This window comes from Hypanus sabinus, unplaced genomic scaffold, assembly GCF_030144855.1.
Source record: "Hypanus sabinus isolate sHypSab1 unplaced genomic scaffold, sHypSab1.hap1 scaffold_385, whole genome shotgun sequence".
NCBI classification, from domain to species: Eukaryota; Metazoa; Chordata; class Chondrichthyes; order Myliobatiformes; family Dasyatidae; genus Hypanus; species Hypanus sabinus.
Genome location: NW_026781275.1, coordinates 287,719 through 313,004, shown reverse-complemented (window position 1 = coordinate 313,004; position 25,286 = coordinate 287,719). Strand labels below are relative to the sequence as shown.

The 25,286-nt window shown below is 46.2% G+C and overlaps 1 protein-coding gene and 1 long non-coding RNA gene across 5 annotated transcripts in view; both read left to right on the top strand.

Annotated features, from left to right (window-relative positions):
- LOC132388710 (ribonuclease inhibitor-like) overlaps positions 1 to 25,286 on the top strand; it is a 104,959-nt gene that overhangs the window by 37,588 nt on the left and 42,085 nt on the right. For 3 of the 4 annotated variants that reach the window (XM_059961090.1, XM_059961087.1, XM_059961089.1), the window contains exons 7-8: positions 829 to 915; positions 1,086 to 1,259. In XM_059961090.1, coding sequence (XP_059817073.1) covers positions 829 to 915; positions 1,086 to 1,259 — 261 coding nt within the window. The remainder of the gene's footprint in view (positions 1 to 828; positions 916 to 1,085; positions 1,260 to 25,286) is intronic. The other variant, XM_059961092.1, reaches the window with a different exon arrangement.
- LOC132388711 (uncharacterized) lies at positions 2,214 to 10,911 on the top strand. The gene is made up of 3 exons (XR_009510319.1): positions 2,214 to 2,535; positions 4,369 to 4,539; positions 10,832 to 10,911. It is a non-coding gene; the product is annotated as an uncharacterized LOC132388711 (long non-coding RNA).

Here is a 25,286-nt window from a genome sequence, read left to right as displayed (position 1 = left end):
CCCTGAGAGTAGATATAAAGACCCAGATGGGAGTGTGAGAGAGAATAAGTGACGGGTACAGGGAAGTGGGGAGAGGGGGTATCGGGCTGATGGGATTGCTCCCCTGAGAGTAGATATAAACACCCAGATGGGAGTGTCAGAGAGAATAAGTGACGGGTACAGGGAAGTGGGGAGAGGGGGTATCGGGCTGATGGGATTGCTCCCCTGAGAGTAGATATAAACACCCAGATGGGAGTGTGAGAGAGAATAAGTGACAGGGGTACAGGGAAGTGGGGAGAGGGGGTATCGGGCTGATGGGATTGATCCCCTGAGAGTAGATATAAAGACCCAGATGGGAGTGTGAGAGAGAATATGTGACAGGGGTACAGGGAAGTGGGGAGAGGGGGTATCGGGCTGATGGGATTGATCCCCTGAGAGTAGATATAAACACCCAGATGGGAGTGTGAGAGAGAATAAGTGACGGGGGTACAGGGAAGTGGGGAGAGGGGGTATCGGGCTGGTGGGATTGATGCCCTGAGAGTAGATATAAACACCCAGATGGGAGTGTGAGAGAGAATAAGTGACGGGGGTACAGGGAAGTGGGGAGAGGGGGTATCGGGCTGGTGGGATTGATCCCCTGAGAGTAGATATAAACACCCAGATGGGAGTGTGAGAGAGAATAAGTGACAGGGGTACAGGGAAGTGGGGAGAGGGGGTATCGGGCTGGTGGGATTGATCCCCTGAGAGTAGATATAAACACCCAGATGGGAATGTGAGAGAGAAAACGTTACAGAGAGAGAAATTACTTCAGGGCCACTTTGGTAACAGTGTTTCTCGCTCTGTGTTTAGTGAGGAGTACAATAAACGTGGAGATTGGGGAATGAAACTGTTGTCTGAGGCTCTGAGGGACCCGGAGTGTAAAATACAGAAACTGGGGTAAGTCCCAGACTGATAGTCTGTTGATGTTTGTGTGCGTAAAGTTCCAATAATGCCCCAGTTCTGTTCTGATGAACCCCTGCATCACTGTTCAAACCGTTGATGGTGACCTGTGGAGACTGACACTGAATCTGTTTGTTTCTCTCTTCTGTTTCCTCTCCGTCCATCAGGTTGACAGCTGATCATTTCACATCTGAGTTTGAGCACTTCATCTCCGATCTCAGTACAAACCACTCACTGAGAGAGGTGGAGCTGGACCTGAGTTACAGTGAATTGGGAGATTGGGGAATGAAACTGGTGTCTGAGGCTCTGAGGGACCCGGAGTGTAAAATACAGAAACTGGGGTAAGTACCAGATTATGGGGGATTGGGGATGATCATCACTCCATCGATCTCCAATTGACGATGCTGCTGCACAGCCTGATTAACAAGTTCTCACCTCGGACTCCATCAGGGCCACTCACCTCCCCCTCTGCAAGGGTCAGAGTGTTTTCCATGTAGTCTGTTCATCTCAGGTCACTGTGTGTGTCTGAGGTGGAATCAGCTCTTCTAACACACTACAGGGTCCATCTCTGTGAGATTAAAGTGGGGCTGCCTTTACCCAGTTCCCTGTGGGGACTCAGACACAACATGAAATTACTGACCAGCTGGACACCATCAGACCCACGGAGGAAGGTGTCACAGAACATGGACATGGTCAGATTGTGTGTTGATCATTTCTCACTGACGGATTTAAACTTGACCCAGTGTTTTGGTAACTTTACTTCCCCAACCTTTGACCTGGAGCTGGTTTAATTTATCACTGAACTGTAAACCTCTGTAACCTCAGCTCTCAGTGTGGGGTTGGAGAATATTCTTGCTGAGGTGAAACCGGTTTGGAGTGTGGGTGTTTCCCCGAGGAGGCATTGTGTCGGTGTGGTGACTGGGCTGGGATGTACAGTTAATGTACGTGGTGAGTGGAGTCCTCTCTGAGTTTGGTTCTGTGAGCACAGAACGTCTGGACAGACGCAGAGGCAGTTGTGTCGTCTGACACCCTGTCCAGAGGATGTCCTCTGGGACTAATGTGAGGAACACAGGGATGTGTTGGGATTTTTCTGTGGAGTCGGGACAAGGGGAGGGGAAGCTGGGAGTGTGGAAGGTTACACTGCCTCCCTGTGATTCAGTATCGAGCACAAGGTCCAGAGTGGTGGTGTACTGTGGAGTGGGGTGGGATGTAGAGGGTGAACACAAATATACAATGTCCCCTGGGTTCTGCCATTTGTCCTGGGGAGATTTGAGTGTTTCCAGTTCGGAAGGTGCAGTGATGTTTATACTCACTGGTGTCTGATGCTGGAGATTGGTGTTATCAGTAATTGTGGGGTTAATGAACACTGAACATTACTGTGGGTACTGGTGAAAGTGGGATTAATAAACCCTGGGATTAAACTTCTCATCTCTCTCTGATCCACAGTTTAGATTCTGTAGGTCTCACAGCTGCTGGTGTTGTGGATCTCACCTCTGCTCTCAGTACAAACCGTTCACTGGCGGAGCTGGACCTGGGTTATAATGAACTGGGAGATTCAGGAGTGAAGCTGGTGTTTGAGGCTCTGAGGAACCCAGGGTGTAAAATACAGAAGCTTGAGTAAGTACCAGACCGTGAGACATTGGGAGAGGTCATTTATCTCCACAACCCGAACAGCAGGCTCTCAGCTTGCGCTCCATCGGGTCTACTCACAAGTTCAGCGTTAAAGTTTATTCTTCTGGTCAAATATATCCGTGGTGAAAATGTTGTGAAAATCAGCTTTTTGTAGCAACGGGACAGATCATTGTAAATGTACCAGACATTAATTACACAAACTTAAATAAACATTGATTATGGATAAATTACACAATAGAGAAAGACAATCATATCCGCATTTAGCAATGTGACTGAATCTAGTCTGAGATGCAATTAAGGTCTTTCAGGTCAGGTCAAGAGAAATGATGGCAGTGGAAGAAGTTGTTGTTGTGGGTCTTCAGGCTTCTGTACCTCCCGTCTGATGCCAGCGTTGAGAAGAGCGAATTACCCAGATGCTGTGGGTTCTTGGTGATGGATGTCACCGTTTGAGACCTAGAGGCTTAGAACAATACAGCACAGGAACAGGCTACTCAGCCCTCAATGTTGTGCCGAACCAGGTCAAAAACAAATCAAAATTCCTCCAAAGACTAATCCCTCCTTCTTACAAAATGTCCATATCCCTCCATCTTCCTTACTTCCATGTGCCTATCCAAACATGGCTCAAAAGCCTCTGATGCACATTGACATGGCTGATTGTAAACATCCGCGAGGCTGGGGCAAGTTGTACCCGCGATGCAACCTCTTGCGTTTCTGGGCGTTGAAGTTTCAGTCCAGGCTGTGAAGCAGCTGGTCAGAATGCTTTTCTATGTACATCTGTGGAGGTTTGTCACAGCTTACGATGAGACACCAATCTCCTTAATCTTCAAAGAGAGGCTAGCATGTGTTCTTCATCATTGCCTCTATGTTCTGCACCCATGAGAGACAATTTCCTGCTGCTCACCCTTTCCACCGCTCACCCCTCAGGGAGGACCGCTGTCAGTTTGCCTGACTTCCCCTTCCTAAAGTTCCTTGATCTTTCAGATGTTGACTGTGAGGTTCTCCTGATAACACCTCTGACCTTGTACACCACCCCATCACCACGTGTCAATCTGCCAACAACAGTTTGTCATCGGTGAATCTGCAGGCAGCTTTGGTGCTGTGCTCAGCCACAGAGCCAGTGGCGTAGGGAGAATAGAGCAGGGGGTGGAGCGCGCATTGCTCAGGTACCCTGGTGTCGATGGTGAGTGAGGAGGATGAGGAAGTCAAGGATCCAGTTACAGTGTGAGGGACAGAGACTCACAAATTGGTGATAGAACAACAGGCTGACTTATATTTCCAGTTGCCTGGTTCATCCAGAACAGAGACGAGAGGATATCTGCTGTGGACCTGTTGGGGTGATAGGTAATTGAAGGAGGTCAGTTCCACACTGAATCAGGAGTTGATTTAAGACTTCTGGGAAGGTCGGCGTGTTTTCAACACAGCCTTTCTCGTCAGGTCACAGTGTGTGTCTGATATGGAACTGGCTCTTCTGACAGGCTGCAAGGGCTGTTTGTGTGTGTGTAAGGAGAGTGGCGGGGTGCCTTTATCCTTCTGAGAGAAACAGAGTCAATAGGACACTCTGATCTGCACTGCAAGGCTGAATATGTTGCAGACAGGGGAGTGTGATCTGTGATAGACAGAGTCTTCACAAAGGTACAGTATTTCCCACGTTGGTTCCGATGTGAACTGAGTGTTTCTGGGGATCATGCTGTGGTGATGTTTATATGCACTGCTGTCTGATGCTGGACTTTGGTGTTATCAGTAATTGTGGTGTTAATAAATTGAAAGCGGGATTAATAAACCCTGGGATTAAATTTCTCATCTCTCTCTGATCCACAGTCTGGAGTCTGTCGGTCTCACAGCTGCTGGAGTTGTGGATCTCACCTCTGCTCTCAGTACAAACCGCTCACTGACTGAGTTGGACCTACGTGATAATGAACTGGGAGATTCAGGAGTGAAACTGGTGTCTGAGGCTCTGAGAAACCCAGGGTGTAAAATACAGAATCTGTGGTAAGTACCAGACTGTGAGACATTGGGACAGATCTTCACTCCATCGATCTCCACAGCCCGAATAACAGGCCCTCACCTCGGGCTCCATCGGGTCCACTCTCAAGTTCAGTTTTAAAGTTTACTGTCCTGGGCAAATATAAGCAAGGTGTAAATGTTATGAAAATTAGTTTTTGCAGTAACAGTACAGAACATTACAAAGATGTCAGACATTAATTACACATATTTAAATTGACATTAATTGCACATAACTTACACAATGGAGAAAAACAAATAAAACCACAATTTGCAAGATGAGTGAATCTAGTCTGGGATGGAATTAGCGACTTGCAGATCTGTTCAAGAAGATGATGCAGTGGGAAGAAGCTGTTGTTAGATCTTGGGCTGTGGGTCTGCAGGCTCCTGTCCCTCCTCTCTGAGGGACTGTCCCAGATGTTGTGGGTTCCTGATGATACAACCAGTCAGAATGGTTCCCAGTGTCCATCTGTGGAATTTGCAATGGTCTGTGATGACATGCCGCTCAATGAGAAGAAGCTGTTGTGGATGTGGGCCTTCAGGCTCCTGTCCCTCCTCTCTGAGGGACTGGCCCAGATGTTGTGGGTTCCTGATGATACAACCAGTCAGGATGCTTTCCAGTGTCCACCTGTGGAAGTCTGCAGTCGTCTGTGTTGACATGCCGCTCAATGAGAAGAATGCTCGTGTGCTTCCTTCATGGTTCCCTCTATGTTCTGGGTCCAGGAGAGATTTCTGAGACATTGTCACCCAGGAACTTGCTGCTCCTCACCCTTTCCACCGCTCACCCCTCACTGAGGAATGGTGTAGTTTGTCTGATATTGATCCCAGCCCTACCCAGACGTAGACCGTCCGGACGGTACTGGTCTAACCTCCCTCAGAAGCGGTTCCAATGCCCCAAGAATCTGAAACCCTTCCTCCTGCACCACCGCTCAAGCCACATCTTCATTCCAGCTATCCTGCTGATCCAACTCTGCACATGGCCCCGGCAATAATCCTGAGATTATAACCTTTGAGGTCCTACTCTTGTAGGACCTCACCCCGCTTTCTTCCAATATCGTTAGTGCCTACAGTGTGATAGTGTATTGTCCTAGGTAAATATTACCAGGGTGTAAATGTTATGAAAATCAGCTCAGGCTCCATCAGGCTGACAGGTTCACGTTATTGTCGAAGTATGCATGTAAAATACAGCTCTGATTTTTGTCTTCTCGAGATAACCATTAAAAGCAGAAAGACCATGTGTGTTTATGAAGGAAAAGGCATCAACTTGCACTCACAAGTACAGCGTTAAAGTTTATTGTCAGGGGCAAATACAACCAAGGTGTAACTATCATGAAAATTAGATCTTTCCCAGCAACAGTACAGAACTTTACTAACATTAATTACACATAAATTACACGGTAAAGAAAATCAAACATAACCACATTTTGCAAGGTGAGTGAATCTAGTCTGGGAAGGAATGAGGGGCTTTCAGGTCAGTTTAGGAACATGATGCAGTGGGAAGAGGCTGTTGTTGAACCTTGGGCTGTGGGTCTGCAAACTCCTGGCCCAGCTGTCTGAGGGACTGGCCCAGATCGTGAGGGTTCCTGATGATATTCGACAATGAAATGCTGCTCATTTCTAAGAAAGCTGTCGTGTTTCCTTCATGGCTACCTCTATGTTCTGGGCCCAGGAGAGATTCTGTGAGATGTTGACAACAAGGAACCTGTTTCTGCACACCTTTTCCACGAATTCCAGTCAAGATGGTTCCTGTGGGCAGCTCTTCTTCAGTCGCCATCTTCTGGAGCCTGTCATTTGCAATTTGGAGGTCGTTTGGATGTTTCAGTGCTCGTCAGTCTCTGAGACGATTCTGAGAGGCAGAGGCAGCGTGTGGGGACCTTGTGGTGAGGAAGTTGAGAGCTGATGTTCGACTCTATTTTGCCGATTAAAGCTTCCATTGTTCGCCGGTTAAAATGACGAGGGAGATTGAAACACCAACTGCTTGCATTTTTATTGCTGGGAGATCACTCTGCTACAGAGAGGGTAGACTGTCTTTTTATCACTGGTGAGATCACTGCTACGGAGAGGGTAGACTGTCTTTTTATCACTGGTGAGATCGCTCTGCTACAGAGAGGGTAGACTGTCTTTTTATCACTGGTGAGATCACTGCTACGGAGAGGGTAGACTGTCTTTTATCACTGGTGAGATCGCTCTGCTACAGAGAGGGTAGACTGTCTTTTTATCACTGGTGAGATCGCTCTGCTACAGAGAGGGTAGACTGTCTTTTTATCACTGGTGAGATCACTCTGCTACGGAGAGGGTAAACTGTCTTTTTATCACTGGTGAGATCGCTGTGCTACAGAGAGGATAGACTGTCTTTTTATCACTGGTGAGATCGCTGTGCTACAGAGAGGGTAGACTGTCTTTTTATCACTGGTGAGATCACTCTGCTACAGAGAGGGTAGACTGTCTTTTTATCACTGGTGAGATCACTCTGCTACAGAGAGGGTAGACTGTCTTTTTATCACTGGTGAGATCACTGCTACGGAGAGGGTAGACTGTCTTTTATCACTGGTGAGATCGCTCTGCTACAGAGAGGGTAGACTGTCTTTTTATCACTGGTGAGATCGCTCTGCTACAGAGAGGGTAGACTGTCTTTTTATCACTGGTGAGATCGCTGTGCTACGGAGAGGGTAGACTGTCTTTTTATCACTGGTGAGATCGCTGTGCTACAGAGAGGGTAGACTGTCTTTTTATCACTGGTGAGATCGCTGTGCTACAGAGAGGGTAGACTGTCTTTTTATCACTGGTGAGATCACTCTGCTACGGAGAGGATAGACTGTCTTTTTATCACTGGTGAGATCACTCTGCTACAGAGAGGGTAGACTGTCTTTTTATCACTGGTGAGATCGCTGTGCTAGGTAGAGATTGGATGTTGACAGGTTTTATACATTTTGGATGTCGACTTGAACTGTGGGCATTTTTCATTCCTGTGGTTTGGTTGTATTCTGTGTTTTTCACCCAATCTTCCTCAATATTTTGTGTTTAGGAGGAGGGGATTTTGGGGTTGATAAGTCTCTTCTATCATTGCTCATTCTTTAGTGTAGGGAAGAGGGATTTGGGGGTTGATAACTGTGCTGCTGATTTTTTTTCTTTCTTGGTTTTGTGGCTGTCTGGAGAAGAGGAATTTCAGAGTTGTACACTAATATAAATAAACATGTCAACCTTTGAATTGGGCGTAGAGGGTCATTTTAGAGGGGATGATGATGTTCAGTGGACATTCGTTTTGCTTCTCCAGGTGATCCAGAATGGAGTTCTGCTCCAGATCAGTGGTGATGCTAGGTGAACTGAAGGGGGTCCAGGTCCTTACTGAGGCAGGAATAGTCTTAAACCTTCCACAAAATCAAATGTGTTTTCAATGTAGTTTCTTCACCTCAGGTCACAGTGTGTGTCTGAGGTAGAGTCAGTTATTCTGGCACTTAGGGGTCGTGTGTGTGTAGGAGAGTGGAGCCTCCTCTACCCAGTTCCCTGTGGGGACACGGACACAACACAAAATCACTGACCATTTGGACACCATCAGTCCCACAGGGAAAGGTATCAGGGAACATGGACGCAGACAACAAAATGCGCAGGGTCAGATTGTATGTTGAACATTTCTCACCGATGGATTTAAAGTTGACTTTTAATCTTTGGTAACTTTAATTTTCCAACCTTTGACTTGGAGCTGGTTTAACTTTACCACTGACCCAGCACCATTGCAACCTTCAGCTCTCAGTGTGGGGTTGGAGAATATTCTTGTTGAGGTGAAACTGGTTTGGAGTGTGGGTGTTTCCCCGAGGCAGCATTGTGTCGGTGGGGTGACTGGGTTGGGATGTACAGTTAACAGAGATGGTGAGTGGAGTCCCCTGCAGGGTTGGTTCTGTGAGCACAGAACGTCTGGACAGACACAGAGGGAGTTGTGTTGTTGTGTGACACCCTGTCCAGAGGATGAGCTCTGGGATGAATATGAGGAACACAGGGATGTGTCGGGTTTTTCTGTGGAGTTGGGACAAGGAGAGGGGAAGCTGGGAGTGTGGAAGGTTACACTGCCTCCCTGTGATTCAGTATCGAGCACAAGGTCCAGAGTGGTGGTGTACTGTGGAGTGGGGCTGGGATGTAGAGGGTGAACACAAATATACAGTGTCCCCGGGGTTCTGCCATTTGTCCTGGGGAGATTTGAGTGTTTCCAGTTCGGAAGGTGCAGTGATGTTTATACTCACTGGTGTCTGATGCTGGAGATTGGTGTTATCAGTAATTGTGGGGTTAATAAACACTGAACATTACTGTGGGTACTGGTGAAAGTGGGATTAATAAACCCTGGGATTAAACTTCTCATCTCTCTCTGATCCACAGTCTACGGTCTGTCGGTCTCACAGATGCTGGTGTTGTGGATCTCACCTCTGCTCTCAGTACAAACCGTTCACTGACGGAGCTGGACCTGGGTTATAATGAACTTGGAGATTCTGGAGTGAAACTGGCCTCCGAGGCTCTGAGAAACCCAGAGTGTAAAATACAGAAACTGTGGTAAGTACCAGACTGTGAGACATTGGGACAGATCATCACTCCATCGATCTCCACAGACTGAGTAACAGGTCCTCACCTCGGGCTCCATCGGGTCCACTCACAAGTTCAGTGTTAAAGTTTATTGTCAGGGGCAAATCTAACCAGGGCGTAAATGTTGTGAAAATCAGCTTCTTGCAAGAACAGTACAGAACATTAGAAACATGTCAGAAATTAATTTCAGAAAGTTAACATTTATTGTACATAAATCGCACAGTATAGGAAAACGAACATAATCAAATCTTTGTGCAAGTTGAGGGAGTCTTGTCTGAGATAGTAAGAAAACCCTTTTATCTATCTCACTCTTGTGCACGTCCTCATTACCATTTGTGATTCTGCCAGCAGCAGCGTTGTCGTCCGTGAATCTGCAGACAGTTTTGTTGGAGAGCCCAGCCACAGAGCCAGTGGTTTAGAGAGATTAGAACAGGGCGCAAAAGCACACAGCACTCGGGTATACCAGTGTTGATGTTGAGTGAGGAGGATGAGGAGTTCGAGGATACGGTCGTGGGGTGAGGTACAGAGGCCCAGGATTGGACAGAGAAGGCCAGTTTAAAGTGGACAGTGGAGCTCAGTGATGAACTGTAATCAATGATTTCGGTTGTCCAGCCAATTCAGAACAGAGTGGAGAGCCGTAGAGATGGCATCTGCTGCAGGCCAGTGGTGGCGTTATTTGAAATGAAGAGGGTCCAAGCGCTTATTGAGGTGGGAGTAGTCTTAAGCCTTCTTGAAAAATCAGAGCGCTTTCAATTCAGCCTGTTCACCGCAGGAAACTGTATGTGTCTGGATTAGAATCAGCTCCTCTAACAAACTACAGGGGATGTGTGTGTGGAAAAAGTTGAGCTGCCTTCGCCCAGTTCCCTGTGGGGTCACGGACTCAACAGGAAATTACTGACCAGTTGGACACCATCAGTCCCACAGAGAAAGGTGTCAGACCACAACATGTTCAGGGTCAGATTGTGTGTTGAATATTTCTCACTGATGGATTTAAACTTGATTCAATGTTTTGGTAACTTTAATTTTCAAACCTTTGACCCAGAGCTGGTTTAATATTCTCCCTGAACTGTAAACCGTTGTAACCCTCAGCTCTCTGTGTGGGGTTGGAGAATATTCTTGCTGTGGTGAAACCGGTTTTCAGTGTGGGTGTTTCCCTGAGGCAGCATTGTGTCGGTGTGGTGACTGGGTTGGGGTGTACAGTTAACAGGGATGGTGAGTGGAGTCCCCTCCCCGTTTGGTTCTGTGAGCACAGAATGTCTGGTCAGACACAGAGGGAGTTGTGCTGTTGTGTAACAGACCATTCAGAGGATGAGCTCTGGGATGATGTGAGGAACTCAGGGATGTGCCGGGTTTTTCTGTGGAGACGGGACAAGGAGAGGGGAAGCTGGGAGTGTGGAAGGTTACACTGTCTCCCTGTGATTCAGTATCGAGCACAAGGTCCAGAGTGGTGGTGTACTGTGGAGTGGGGTGGGATGTAGAGGGTGAACACAAATATACAATGTCCCCTGGGTTCTGCCATTTGTCCTGGGGAGATTTGAGTGTTTCCAGTTCGGAAGGTGCAGTGATGTTTATACTCACTGGTGTCTGATGCTGGAGATTGGTGTGATCAGTAATTGTGGGGTTAATAAACACTGAACATTACTGTGGGTACTGGTGAAAGTGGGATTAATAAACCCTGGGATTAAATTTCTCATCTCTCTCTGATCCACAGTCTACGGTCTGTCGGTCTCACAGCTGCTGGTGTTGGGCATCTCACATCCGCTCTCAGTACAAACTGCTCACTGACTGAGCTGGACCTGGGTGGTAATAAACTGAGAGATTCAGGAATGCAACTGGTGTCTACGGCTCTGAGGAACACAAAGTTTAAAATGCAGAGACTTGGGTAAGTAGCAGACTGTGAGGGATTCGGACAGATCATCACCCCGTAGTAACAGGCCCTCAGCTTGGGCTCCAATGGCTCCTCTCAAGTTCATTGATAAAGTTTATTGTCATGGGTAAGTATAACCAGGATGTAAATGTTATGACAATTAGCTTTTTGCAGCAACAGCACAGTGCATTATAAACGCAAGGCATTTGATGAGGTTCCCCATGCAAGGCTCATTCAGAAACTGATGGGGTATGGGATTCAAAGGGACCTTGCTTTGTGGTTCCAGAATTGGCTTATACACAGAAGGCAAAGGGTAATTGTAGATGGTTCGTATTCTGCATGGAGGGCAGTGACCAGTCGTGATGCACAGGGAGCTGTTCTAGGACCCCTCCTCTTTGTGATTTTTATAAATGACCTGGATGAGGAAGTGGAGGGATGGGTTAGTAAATTTGCCGATGAAACGAAGGTTGGGGGTGTTGTGGATAGTGTGGAGGGCTGTCAGAGGTCACAGCGGGACACTGAGAGGTTGAAAAACGGGGCTGAGAAGTGGCAGAGGGATTTCAATCTAGATAAGTGTGAGGTGGTTCATTTTGGTCGGTCAAATATGATGGCAGAATATAGTATTAACGGTAAGACTCTTGGCAGTGTGGAGGATCAGAGGGATCTTGGGGTCCGAGTCCATAGGGCACTCAAAGCTGCTGCGCAGGTTGACTCTGTGGTTTAAGAAGGCGTACGATGTATTGGCCTTCATCAATCGTGGGATTGAGTTTAGGAGCCAAGAGGTAATGTTGCAGCTCTATAGGACCCTGGTCAGACCCCACTTGGAGTACTGTGCTCAGTTCTGGTCGCCTCACTACAGGAAGGATGTGGAAACCATAGAAAGGGTGCAGAGGAGATTTACCAGGATGTTGCCTGGATTGGGGAGCCTGCCTTATGAGAATAGGTTGAGTGAACTCGGAGTTGACGGAGGATGAGAGGTGACCTGATAGAGGTGTACAAGATGATGAGGGGCATTGATCGTGTAGATCAGTGGTCCCCAGCCTCCGGGCCGCGGACCGATACCGCGCCGCGAAGCGTGCAGCTCCCAGCGCATCTTTTAAAAAAAAGCCGAAATAAACAAGCTAATTAATTAGGTGCCGCCCGTCACGTAAATGTTGGCCCAGATCAGGGGCGAATCTTTATAGGCGGCACCTAATTAATTAGCTTTTTATTTTGGCTTTTTTCTTAGGGTGCACTCCGGCTACTGCTGCACCCATGTATGCTTTGTGGCCCGGAGGTTGGGCAGTACTGGTGTGGATAGTCAGAGGCTTTTTCCCAGGGCTGAAATGGCTGACACGAGGGGGCAGGTACAGAGGAGGTGTCGGGTAAGTTGTTCACACAGACAGTGGTGGGAGCGTGGAATGCACTGCAGGCGACGGTGGTGGAGGTGGATACGATAGGGTCTTTTAAAAGACTCCTGGATAGGTACATGAAGCTTAGAAAAATAGAGGGTTATACGGTAGGGAAGTTCTAGGCAGTTTCTGGAGTAGGTTGTGTGGTCATGCAAAGTCATAAATAGTAAGGTTGTGTGTGGTGGCAACAATCTTCTGAGGAGTGTATATTTCAATGTGAGGAGTATTGTGGGAAAGGCAGACGAGCTGAGGGCCTGGATTGACATGTGGAATTATGATATGTAACCATTACTGAAACTGGGCTACAGGAGGGGCAGGACTGGCAGCTCAATGTTCCAGGGTTCCGATGTTTCAGACGTGATAGAGGCAGAGGGATGAAGGGTGGTGGGGGGGGGGGGGGGTGCTAGTCAGCAAAAATATTACGGCAGTGCTTCGGCAGGACAGATTAGAGGGCTTGTCTACAGAGGCCATATGGGTGGAGCTGAGAAACAGGAAAGGTATGACCACATTAATGGGGTTATATTGTAGACCACCCAACAGTCAGCGAGAATTGGAGGAGCAAATCTGTGGAGAGATAGCAGACAACTGCAGGAGACAGAAAGTTGTGATTGTAGGATATTTTAATTTCCCACACATTGATTGGGACTCCCATACTGTTAAAGGTCTAGATTGGTTAGAGTTTGTGAAATGTGTTCAGGAAAGTTTTCTAAGTCAACTAGGGAGAATGCAATATTAGATCTCCGATTAGGAAACAAGTTAGGACAGGTGACGGAAGTGTGTGTAGGGGAACTTTGGTTCCAGTGATCATAAGTCATTAGTTTCAACTTGATCATAGATAAAGATAGATCTGGTCCGCAGATTGAAGTTCTAAACTGGAAAAAGGCCAAATTTGAAGAAATAAGAAAGGATCTAAAAAGCGTAGATTGGGACAGTTTGTTCTCTGGCAAGGATGTCATTGGTAAGTGGGAGGCCTTCAAAGGAGAAATTTTGAGAGCGCAGAGTCTGTATGTTCCTGTCAGGGTTAAAGGTAAATAAGAATAAGGAACCTTGGTTCTCGAGGGATATTAGAACTCTGATAAAGAAGAAAAGAGAGATGTATAACATGTATAGGCAACAGGGAGGAAATCAGATGCTTGAGGAGTATAGAAAGAGTAAGAAAATACTTAAGAAAGCAATCAGGAGGGCTAAAAGAAGACATGAGGTTGCTTTGGCAGTCAGGGTGAAGGACAATCCTAACAGCTTCTACAGGTATGTTAAGAGCAAAAGGATAGTAAGGGATAAAATTGGTCAGAGTGATCGGCTATGTATGGAACCAAAAGAAATGGGAGGGAGAGATATTAAATGGGTTTTTTGCATCTGTATTTACTAAGGAAACTGGAATGGAGTCTATGGAAACAAGGCAAACAAGTAGAGAGGTCGTGGAACTTATACAGATTGAAGAGGAGGAGGTGCTTGCTGTCTAGAGGCAAATCAGAGTAGATAAATCCCCAGGACCTGACAGGGTATTCCCTCGGACCTTGAGGGAGACTAGTGTTGAAATTGCAGGGGCCCTGGCAGGAATATTTAAAATGTCGATATCCACGGGTCAGGAGCCGGAGGATTGGAGGATAGCTCATGTAGTTCCGTTGTTTAAAAAAGGCTCGAAAAGTAAGCTGGGAAATTATAGGCTGGTAAGTTTGACATCAGTAGTAGGTAAATTATTGGAAGGAATACTAAGAGATAGGATCTACAAGTATTTGGATAGACAGGGACTTATTAGAAACAGTCAGCATGGCTTTGTGCGTGGTAGGTCATGTTTAACCAGTCTATTAGAGTTTGTCGAGGAGGTTACCAGAAAGTGGATGAAAAGAAGGCAGTGGATGTTGTCTACATGGACGTCAGTAAATCCTTTGACAGGGTCCCGCATGGGAGGTTAGTTAGGAAGATTCAGTCATTAGGTGCACATGGAGAGGTAGTAAATTGGATTAGACATTGGCTCAATGGGAGAAGCCAGAGAGTGGTAGTGGAGGATTGCTACTCTGAGTGGAGGCCTGTGACCAGTGGTGTGCCACAGGGATCAGTGCTGGGTCCATTGTTATTTGTCAGCGATATCAATGATCTGGATGATAATGTGGCAAATTGGATCAGCAGATTTGCTGATGATACAAAGATTGGAGGTGTAGTGGACAGTGAGGAAGGTTTTCAAAGCTTGCAGAGGGATCTGGACCAGCTGGAGGAATGGGCTGAAAAATGGCAGATGGAGTTTAATGTGGACAAGTGTGAGGTATTGCACTTTGGAAGGACAAACCAGGGTAGAACATGCAAGGTAAATGGTGGGGCACTGAGGGGTGCAGTAGAACAGAGGGATCTGGGAGTACAGGTACAATATTCCCTAAAAGTGGCGTCACAAGTAGATAGGGTTGTAAAGAGAGCTTTTGGTAGATTGGCCTTTGTAAATCAAAGCATTGAGTATAAGAGTTGGAATGTAATGGTGAAATTGTATAAGACATTGGTAAGACCAAATTTGGAGTATTGTGTGCAGTTTTGGTCACCGAATTACAGGAAGGATATTAATAAGGTTGAAAGAGTGCAGAGAAGGTTTACAAGGATGTTGCCGGGACTTGAGAAACTGAGTTACATAGAAAGGTTGAATAGGTTAGGACTTTATTCCCTGGAGTGTAGGAGAATGAGGGGTGATTTGATAGAGGTGTATAAAATTATGATGGGTATAGATGGAGTGAATGTAAGCAGGCTTTTTCCACTGAGGCTAGGGGAGAAAAAGAACCAGAGGACCTGAGTTAAGGTTGAAGGGGGAAAAGTTTAAAGGGAACATTGGGGGGGCTTCTTCACACAGAGAGTGGTGGGAGTGTGGAATGAGCTGCCAGATGAAGTGGTAAATGTGGTCTCATTTTTAACATTTAAGAAAAATGTTAAAAGATAGGGGGGTGGGAAGGGGAGGAGGGGTGGCATTACTGGTCAGAGATACTATTACAGCTACAGAAAGGGTGGGTAATGTAGCAGGATCCTCTTTTGAGTCAGTATGGGTGGAAGTCAGGAACAGGAAGGGAGCAATTACTCCATTGGGAGTATTCTATAGTCCCCCTGGTAGCAGCAGAGATACCGAGGAGCAGATTGGGAGGCAGATATTGGAAAGGTGCAAAAATAACAGGGTTGTTATCATGGGTGACTTTAACTTCCCTAATATTGATTGGCACTTGCGAGGAAATCTGTAGATGCTGTAAATTCAAACAACACACACAAAATGCTGGTGGAACGCAGCAGGCCAGGCAGCATCTATAGGGAGAAGCACTGTCGACGTTTCGGGCCAAGACCCTTCGTCAGGACTAACTGAAAGGAGAGATAGTAAGAGATTTGAAAGTAGTGGGGGGAGGGGGAAATGCGAAATGATAGAAGACCGGAGGGATTGGGGTGAAGCTAAGAGCTGGAAAGGTGATTGGCGAAAGTGATACAGAGCTGGAGAAGGGAAAGGATCATGGGATGGGTTAGAGAGAAAGAAAGGGGGGGGGGTGGAAACACCAGAGGGAGATGGAGAACAGGCAAACAACTAAATATGTCAAGGATGGGGTAAGAAGGGGAGGAGGGGCATTAACGGAAGTTAGAGAAGTCACTGTTCATGCCATCAGGTTGGAGGCTACCCAGCCGGTATATTTTCTAACTTCTGTTAATACCCCTCCTCCCCTTCTTATCCCATCCCAGCATTTTGTGTGTGTTGTTTGATTGGCACCTGATTAGTTCCAATGGTTTAGACGGGGCAGAGTTTGTTAAGTGCATCCAGGACCTGTACTGTGCTGTATTGTTCTATGTTTCCATGAGAGAAACGGACAACTAATATAGCGAGAGAACCTGGTGAAAGACTCGGAGGGATAAGTTTGGAAGGAAAGATACCGATGTCAGAAAATCCTCACGTGCAGACCTCGGTCTCTCAGAGGTTGTGAGGGTAACTTTTGGTGAGCTAGCTTGCACACAACTTGACTGATTTTCTAATGCAAAACTGTTTCGGTACTGTGAGTAAACACAATGGAGCAAACTGGATTGATAATGCCACCATGAGTTCAAATGATTAAATGCACGTTATGGGCTTGTATATTATACAATATAGTGGGTCCTTTTTAAAAATATTTGTATTATATAGAAATATTGTGTTTGTTGTAGTTTAAAATATTCTGTCAATAAAATCTCAATTTACTTTATACCTCTGTGAGTTAAATTATTACTTCCTGGTGAACAGTAAATTTGAGTGGGTGTGTCAGCATTTATACAAATGATAGGCTTATTTTCCTTTGAAGGAACATTTGAACTTTCATGTTCTGTGTTTACCCGAATCATATCTAGTTCACTTACTGGAAATGACCCTTTCCTCGTTATTTCCCATGCAATGTAGAGTTAGTTGCTGATATTTACAGTCATAGTTAACTCATTATGAGCTCACGGTGAAAGGGTTACACAAACATGTATGTTAATGACAGAAACTTAATTTAACATGAATTATACATAAATTACACAAAAATGTAATGATACTTTGCAAGTTGAGGGAATCTAGTCTACGATGGAATGACGGACTTTCAGGTCAGTTCAGGAACATGATACAGTGAGAAGAAGCTGTTGTGGATGTGGGCCTTCAGGCTCCTGTCCCTCCTCTCTGAGGGACTGTCCCAGATGTTGTGGGTTCCTGATGATACAACCAGTCACAATGCTTTCTAGTGTCCACCTGTGGAAGTCTGCAGTCGTCTGTGATGACATGCCGCTCAATGAGAAGAAGCTGTTGTGGATGTGGGCCTTCAGGCTCCTGTCCCTCCTCTCTGAGGGACTGTCCCAGATGTTGTGGGTTCCTGATGATACAACCAGTCACAATGCTTTCTAGTGTCCACCTGTGGAAGTCTGCAGTCGTCTGTGATGACATGCCGCTCAATGAGAAGAAGCTGTTGTGGATGTGGGTCTGCAGGCTCCTGTCCCTCCTCTCTGAGGGATTGGCCCAGATGTTGTGGGTTCCTGATGATACAACCAGTCACAATGCTTTCTAGTGTCCACCTGTGGAAGTCTGCAGTCGTCTGTGATGACATGCCGCTCAATGAGAAGAAGCTGTTGTGGATGTGGACCTTCAGGCTCCTGTCTGAGGGATTGGCCCAGATGTTGTGGGTTCCTGATGATACAACCAGTCAGAATGCTTTCTGGTGTCCACCTGTGGAAGTCTGCAGTCGTCTGTGATGACATGCCGCTCAATGAGAAGAATGCTCGTGTGCTTCCTTCATGGTTCCCTCTATGTTCTGGGCCAGGTGAGATTCTCTGAGATGTTGTCACCCAGGAACTTGCTGCTACTCACCCTTTCCACCGCTCACCCCTCACTGAGGAATGGTGTAGTTTGTCTGATTTCCCCTTCCACAAGTCCACAGTCGGTTCCTTGGTCTTGCTGACGTTCAGTGTGTGATTGTTCTGCAGACACGACTTGTCCAGCTGATCTGTCTCACTCCTGTACGCCACCTCGTTACCATCTGTGATTCTGTAATCAGCAGTTTGTAGGCAGTGTTGTAGCAATACTCAGGCAAAAACTGGTTATACTAAGAGATTAGAGCTGCGGGTGAAGCTCACAGAGCTCAGTGTTGATGGTGAGTGAGGAGGATGAGGAAGTCAAGGATCCATACACAGTGCGAGGGACAGAGACTCAGGAATTGGTGATAGAACAACAGGCTGACTTGTATTTCCAGTTGTCTGGATCATCCAAAACAGACGAGAAGGTTTCTACTGTTGAGCTGTTGTGATATTAGGAGAATTGTAGGGGGTCCAAGTGATTACTGAAACAGGAGTTGATCTGAGATCAAAGCAAAGCTCGGAGTGTTTTCAATGCAGCCTGTTCACCGCAGGAAACAGTATGTGTCTGGGGAGTGTGTCTGAGGTAGAATCAGCTCCTCTAACAAACTACAGGGGATGTGTGTGGAAAGAGAGTGGGGCTTCCTTTACCCAGTTCCCTGTGGGGACACAGACACAACAGGAAATTACTGACCAGCTGGACACCATCAGTCCCACAGAGAAAGGTGTCAGACCACAAACTGTTCAGGGTCAGATTGTGTGTTGAACATTTCTCCCTGATGGATTTAAACTTGACTCAGTGTTTTGGTAACTTTAATTCTCCAACTGTTGACCTGGAGCTGGTTTAATATTCTCACGGAACTGTAAACTGTTGTAACCCTCAGCTCTCAGTGTGGGGTTGGAGAATATTCTTGTTGAGGTGAAACTGGTTTGGAATGTGGGTGTTTCCCCGAGGCAGCATTGTGTCGGTGGGGTGACTGGGTGACACCCTGTCAGGAGGATGAGCTCAGGGATGAATGTGAGGAACAGGGATGTGCTGGGTTTTTCTGTGGAGACGGGACAAGGGGAGGGTAAGCTGGGAGTGTGGAAGGTTACACTGCCTCCCTGTGATTCAGTATAGAGCACAAGGTCCAGAGTGGTGGTGTACTGTGGAGTGGGGCTGGGATGTAGAGGGTGAACACAAATATACAATGTCCCCGGGGTTCTGCCATTTGTTCTGGGGAGATTTGAGTGTTTCCAGTTCGGAAGGTGCAGTGATGTTTATACTCACTGGTGTCTGATGCTGGAGATTGGTGTTATCAGTAATTGTGGGGTTAATAAACCCTGGGATTAAACTTCTCATCTCTCTGATCCACAGTCTGCGGTGTGTCGGTCTCACAGCTGCTGGTGTTGTGCATCTTGCTTCTGTTCTCAATACCAACCACTCACTGATGGAGCTGGATGGGTGCGAATGAACTGGGAGATTCTGGAGTGAAACTGATGTTTGAGGCTCTGAGGAGCCCAGAGTGTAAAATACAGAAACTGTGGTAAGTACCAGACTGGGGGACATTGGGACAGATCATCACTCCATCGATCTCCACAGCCCAAATAACAGGCCCTCACCTCAGGCTCCATTAAATCCATTCACTAGTTCAGTGTTATTGTATATTGTCCTAGGTCAACAACCTTGTAAAGGTCAGCAACCTTTACCACTGAAAGAGCCACTTGGACCCGTTTCCCACAGAAAAGAAAACACTGGGAGCCGCAAAACCCGTTTGACATTTAAAATGAAATAACACTGCATACAACGTTTTTTTTTTGCCTTTATGCTATGTATAAACAAACTATAATGTGTTACATTTATGAAATTGATGAACTCCTGCAGAGAAAACGAAATTACATTTCTGCATGCAACAAAAACATTTTGAACTCCGAAAAAAAGACGTTGGGTTGAAGGTTACTTTTAAGTAAAATACTCGACGTCTATTTGAGTCCTTCTTGTATTTATGAAAAACGCCAAACTTAAATTTGCCGCCAGCAGCAAACCAAAATTAATGTCAGCCAGCTGTCAACCTGAAAAATAAAAGGACTATTTCACTGAACAATGAAAAACTATGAATATACGTAAAATAATAGGCAATTAAAATATTTATCATACTTGGTCAGGTTGACTCACAGCTGCCAATGCAGTCGTATTCAGTAGGGATGGATCGATGCTTAGGGGAGTGACCGGGAAGGATAATGTGTTTTTTTCCTCTCTGAACTCACAGAAGCGTTTCCCAAACGATGTTTGCATTGCGATGATTGCAGAATGTAAATACTCCGAATTTATCATGTCGTGACCTTGTTTGAACTCTCTCAAATTGGGGAAGTGAGACAATGTGCCTTTCTGTAAATCTCTGGCAAGCACTGTCAACTTGCGCTCGAATGCCAAAACATCCTCCAGCATGTTTAAGGCTGTACGTCCTTTCCCCTGAAGAGCTGTGTTCAGCGTGTTTAGGTGCGCTGTCATGTCTACCATGAAGTGTAGCTTTTCCAGCCACTCTGGCTGTTCCAGCTCAGGAAAGGTGAGCCCTTTGCTGCCCAGGAACGTTTTCACTTCTTCGAGACATGCGACAAAGCGTTTCAGCACCTCCCCTCTGGACAGCCAGCGATAAAAACACGTTGTAGCGGTGTGCTACACGCAGTCAGTAAACTGCAGTCAAAGATAGCTTTATTCGAACTAAACAGCCTTGCTTTTAAGCCTCCCTCAACCCGCCCCCCATGGGCGCGGATGCTGCAAAAGACACGTACTCACAAACCCCCGTAGGCTATCTCCCTTAGCCTGAACACTGGCTAATTGTGAGCCGGTTCGGATGTGTCAGGAAATGGGTCGCCACAACGTCTTATTTAGATTGTACAAGATCACCATAATCTTCAAATTTAGAATTACATTTCAAAAACTAACAAACTAGCATAAAATACATTTTAATTAAATACTGACCAATTATTTCCCAAAGCAACAGGGAGCCGCAGCACAGAGGTAAAAGAGCCACATGTGGCTCCGGAGCCGCGGGTTGCCAACCCCTGTCCTAGGCAAATATAACCAGGGTTTAAATGTTATGAAAATCAGCTTTCTGCGACAACAGTTCAGAACGTTTAAAAAAAAGTCAGACTTTATTACACAAATTAAATTAACATTAATTATACATAAATCACACAATAAAGAAAATCAAACCAAGTTTTTCCTCATCTTGGTCCTAAAAGGCTTCTCCTTTATCCTTAAACTGTGACCCCTCGTTCTGGACTTCCCCAACATCGGAAACAATCTTCCTGCATCTGGCCTGTCCAATCCCTTTAGAATTTTATACGTTTCAGTAAGATCCCCCCTCAATCTTCTCAATTCCAGGGAGTATAAGCCTAGTCGATCCAGTCTTTCTTCATATGAAAGTCCTGTCATCCCAGGAATCAATCAGGTGAAACTTCTCTGTACTCCCTCTATGGCAAGAATGTCTTTCCTCAGATTAGGGGACCAAAACTGAGCACAATGTTCTAGGTGCAGTCTCACCAAGGCCTTGTACAACTGCAGTAGAACCTCCCTGCTCCTGTACTCAAATCCTTTTGCTATGAATGCCAACATACCATTTGCCTTTTTCACCGCCTGCTGTACCTGCATGCCCACCTTCAATGACTGGTGTACAATGACACCCAGGTCTCGTTGCATCTCCACTTTTCCTAATCGGCCACCGTTCAGATAATAATGACACCGCTGCCCAGCTTCGTGTCATCCACAAACTTGGAGATGCTGCATTTAATTCCCTCGTCTAAATCATTAATATATATCGTAAACAACTGGGGTAAATACAAATTCCCTTTTTCTGTTTCTGCATAGTTTAATGTATTCAATATACATCAATATAGTTTAATTGATTTATTTATGAGTTTAGTTTTCCTTCCTATATTAATGTGTATTGCATTGAACTGCTGCTGCTAGGTTGACAAATTTCACGACACTTGCTAGTGATAATAGACCTGATTCTGATTCTGAAAGTGGGATAAATAAATGGTGGGATTCATCGTCTCATCTCTCTCTGATCCACAGTTTGGAGTCTGTTGGCCTCACAGCTGCTGGTGTTGTGGATCTCGCCTCCGTTCTGACTGCCAACCACTCACTGATGGACCTTGAGCTGGGCAACAATGAACTGGGAGATTGGGGAGTGAAACTGGTGTCTGAGGCTCTGAGGAACCCGGAGTGTAAAATACAGACACTGGGGTAAGTACCAGACTGTGAGATGGTGTTTCTGGTGACAGACACTGAGCACTGGACACAAGCACTTCCGTCTCTCCGACTCGTGATCTTTCACACACACCCCACAGCTCACACTGACCATACCTTCATCTGCTCTGCAGACTGTGATCCCAGTTGCCCCCTGTAACACCACGGGGAGGTGAACATGGGTATCCAAAAGGGCAGTGGGCACTTCCTGAGGCCCCCCCAGTTCACAGGCTGGAAATCTGTGGCAGGGAAAAGCTGGCACAAGTCTGGTGATTCCTGTGGGATCTGTGGGCAGGGACAGTGACTGGGGGAACAGCCAGTGTCTCTTTTCACTGGAGTTTATGCAACCCTGTGGGTCTCACTGTTTTCAGCTGTGAGGGTGGGAATGTGTTTTATTGCTCCCAGATCTTGTCATTGCCAAGTTTTACTGAGTGTTTGAGAGACTGACGTCCATAACAATTTAATTTCCCTGATAATACGGTCTCAGCTGTTGAGGGAACCCTTCTGTCAGTTCAGCCAGACACAGAGGTTCAGACTGATAGCACTGCTGAACATCCAGGAGTGTCCTGGTGGAAAGGTGTGGAAGGAACAGTGTGAACCCACAGCAGATGATGGGGAGTTTGTGGTCAGCAGGAGATCTGTCAGTGTGATGAACAAACTCTGGGAATCTCCTGATTCCTCATTTCTCTCATTTGCAGACTCTGGTGGACCAGACTCTCAGATTCTGGCATCGAGGATCTCGTCTCAGCTCTTGTTACAAAACACTCAGTGAGGGAATTGGAACTGCATTGGAACACACTCACAGACCGATCTGTCTCCGCTCTTCGCCACCTCATACTGACCCACCCGAGTCTGGAGTGGATTGAGTGAGTATTTGTGGTAACGACTGGAAACATGGAAACGTAGAAAACCTGCAACACGATACAGGCCCTTCAGCCCACAATGCTGTGCCAAACATGTGCCTGCTTTAGAAATTACCTAGGGCTACCCATAGCCCTCTATTTTTCGAAGCCCCATGTACTATCCAGGAGTCTCTTAAAAGTCCCTATTGTATCCGCCTCCACCAGCTTTGCCGGCAGCCCATTCCACACACTCATAACTCTCTGTGTGGAAAACTTACCCCTGACATCTCCTCTGTACCTACTTCCAAGCACCATAAACCTGTGTCCTCTCGTGCTAGCCATTTCAGCCCTGGGGAAAAAGCCTCTGACTACCCACACGATCAATGCCTCTCATCATCTTATACACCTCTATCAAGACTCCTCTCATCCTCCGTCACTACAACGAGAAAAGGCCGAGTTCCCTCAACTTATTCTCATAAGGCATGCTCCCCAATCCAGGCAACATCCTTGTAAATCTCCTCTGCACCCTTTCTATAGATTCCACATCCTTCCCGTAGTGAGGCGACCAGAACTGAGCACAGTACTCCAAGTGGGTCTGACCAGGGTCCTATAGAGCTGCAACATTACCTCTCAGCTCCTAACCTCATTCCCACGATTGTCGAAAGCTAATGCACCATATGTCTCCTTAACCACAGAGTCAACCTGTGCAGCTTGGAGTGTCCTATGGACTCGGACCCCAAGATCCCTCTGATCTTCCACACTGCCAAGAGTCTGGCCATTAATACTATAGTCTGCCATCATATTTGACCTACCAAAATGAACCACCTCACACTTCTCTTGGTTGAACTCCATCTGCCACTTCTCAGCCCAGTTCTGCATTTTATCAATGTCCTGCTGTAACCTCTGACAACCCTCCAGGCTATCCACAACACCTCCAACCTTAGTGTCATCAGCAAACTTACTAACCCATCCCTCCACTTCTTCATCCAGGTCATTTATAAAAATCACAAAGATGGTCACCGGCCTCCATGCAGAATATGACCCGTCTACAGCCACTCTTTGCCTTCTGTGGGCAAGCCAGTTCTGGATCCACAAAGCAATGTCCCCTTAGATCCCATGCCTCCTTACTTTCTCAATAAACCTTTCATGGGGTACCTAATCAAATGCCTTGCTGAAATCCATATACACTACATCTATGGCTCTACCTTCATCAACGTGTTTAGTCACAACCTCAAAAAATTCAATCAGGCTCATGAGGTACAACATGCCTTTGACAAAGCCATGCTGACCATTTCTAATCATATTTCACCTCTCCAGATGTTCATAAATCCTACCCCTCAGGATCTTCTCCATCAACTTACCAACCAGTGAAGTAAGACTCACTGGTCTATAATTTCCTGGGCTATCTCTACTCCCTTTCTTGAATAAAGGAACAACATCCGCAACCCTCCAATCCTCCGGAACCTCTCCCGTCCCCATTGATGATGGAAAGATCATCGCCAGAGTCTCAGCAATCTCCTCCCTCATCTCCCACAGTAGCCCAGGGTACATCCGGCCTGGTCCCGGTGAGTTATCCAACTTGATACTTTCGAAAAGCTCCAGCACATCCTCTTTCTTAATAACTATATGCTCAAGCTTTTCAGTCCACAGTATGCCATTCCTACAATTGCCAAGATCCATTTACGTAGTGAGTACTGAAGCAAAGTATTCATTAAGTACCTCTGCTGTCTCCTCCGGTTCCATACACACTTTCCCACTGTCACTTGATAGGTCCTATTCTCTCACACCTTATCCTTTTGCTCTTCACACACGTGTAGAATGCTTTGGGGTTTTCCTTAATCCTGTCCGCCAAGGCCTTCTCACGGCCCCTTCTGGCTCTCCTAATTTCACTCTTAAGCTCCTTCCTGATAGCCTTATAATCTTCCAGATTCATGTCATTACCTAGTTTTTGAACCTTCCATAAGCTTTTCTTTCCTTTTTGTCTAGAATTACAACAGTCTTTGTACATCACGGTTCCTGTACCCTACCATCCTTTGCCTGTCTCGCTGGAACATACCTATGCAGAACGCCACAAAAATATCACATCAACATTCTCCATATTTCTTCTGTTCATTTCCCTTAGAACATCTGTTCCCAATTTATGCTTCCAATTTCCTGCCTGATATCCTCATAGTTCCCTTTACTCCAATTAAACGCTTTCCTAACTTGTCTGTTCCTATCCCTCTCCAATGCTATGGCAAAGGAGATAGAATTGTGATCACTATCTCCAAAATGGTCTCTCAATGAGAGATCTGACTCCTGACCAGATTCATTTCCCAATACCAGATCAAATACAACCACTCCTCTTGTAGGCTTATCTACATATGTGTCAAAAAACCTTCCTGAACCCACCTAACAAACTCCACCCCATCTAAACCCCAAGCTGTAGGGAGACGCCAAATGATATCTGCAAAATTAAAATCTTTCACCAGGACAACCCTGTTATTATTACACCTTTCCAGAATCTGTCTCTGTTACTGTTGGGTGGT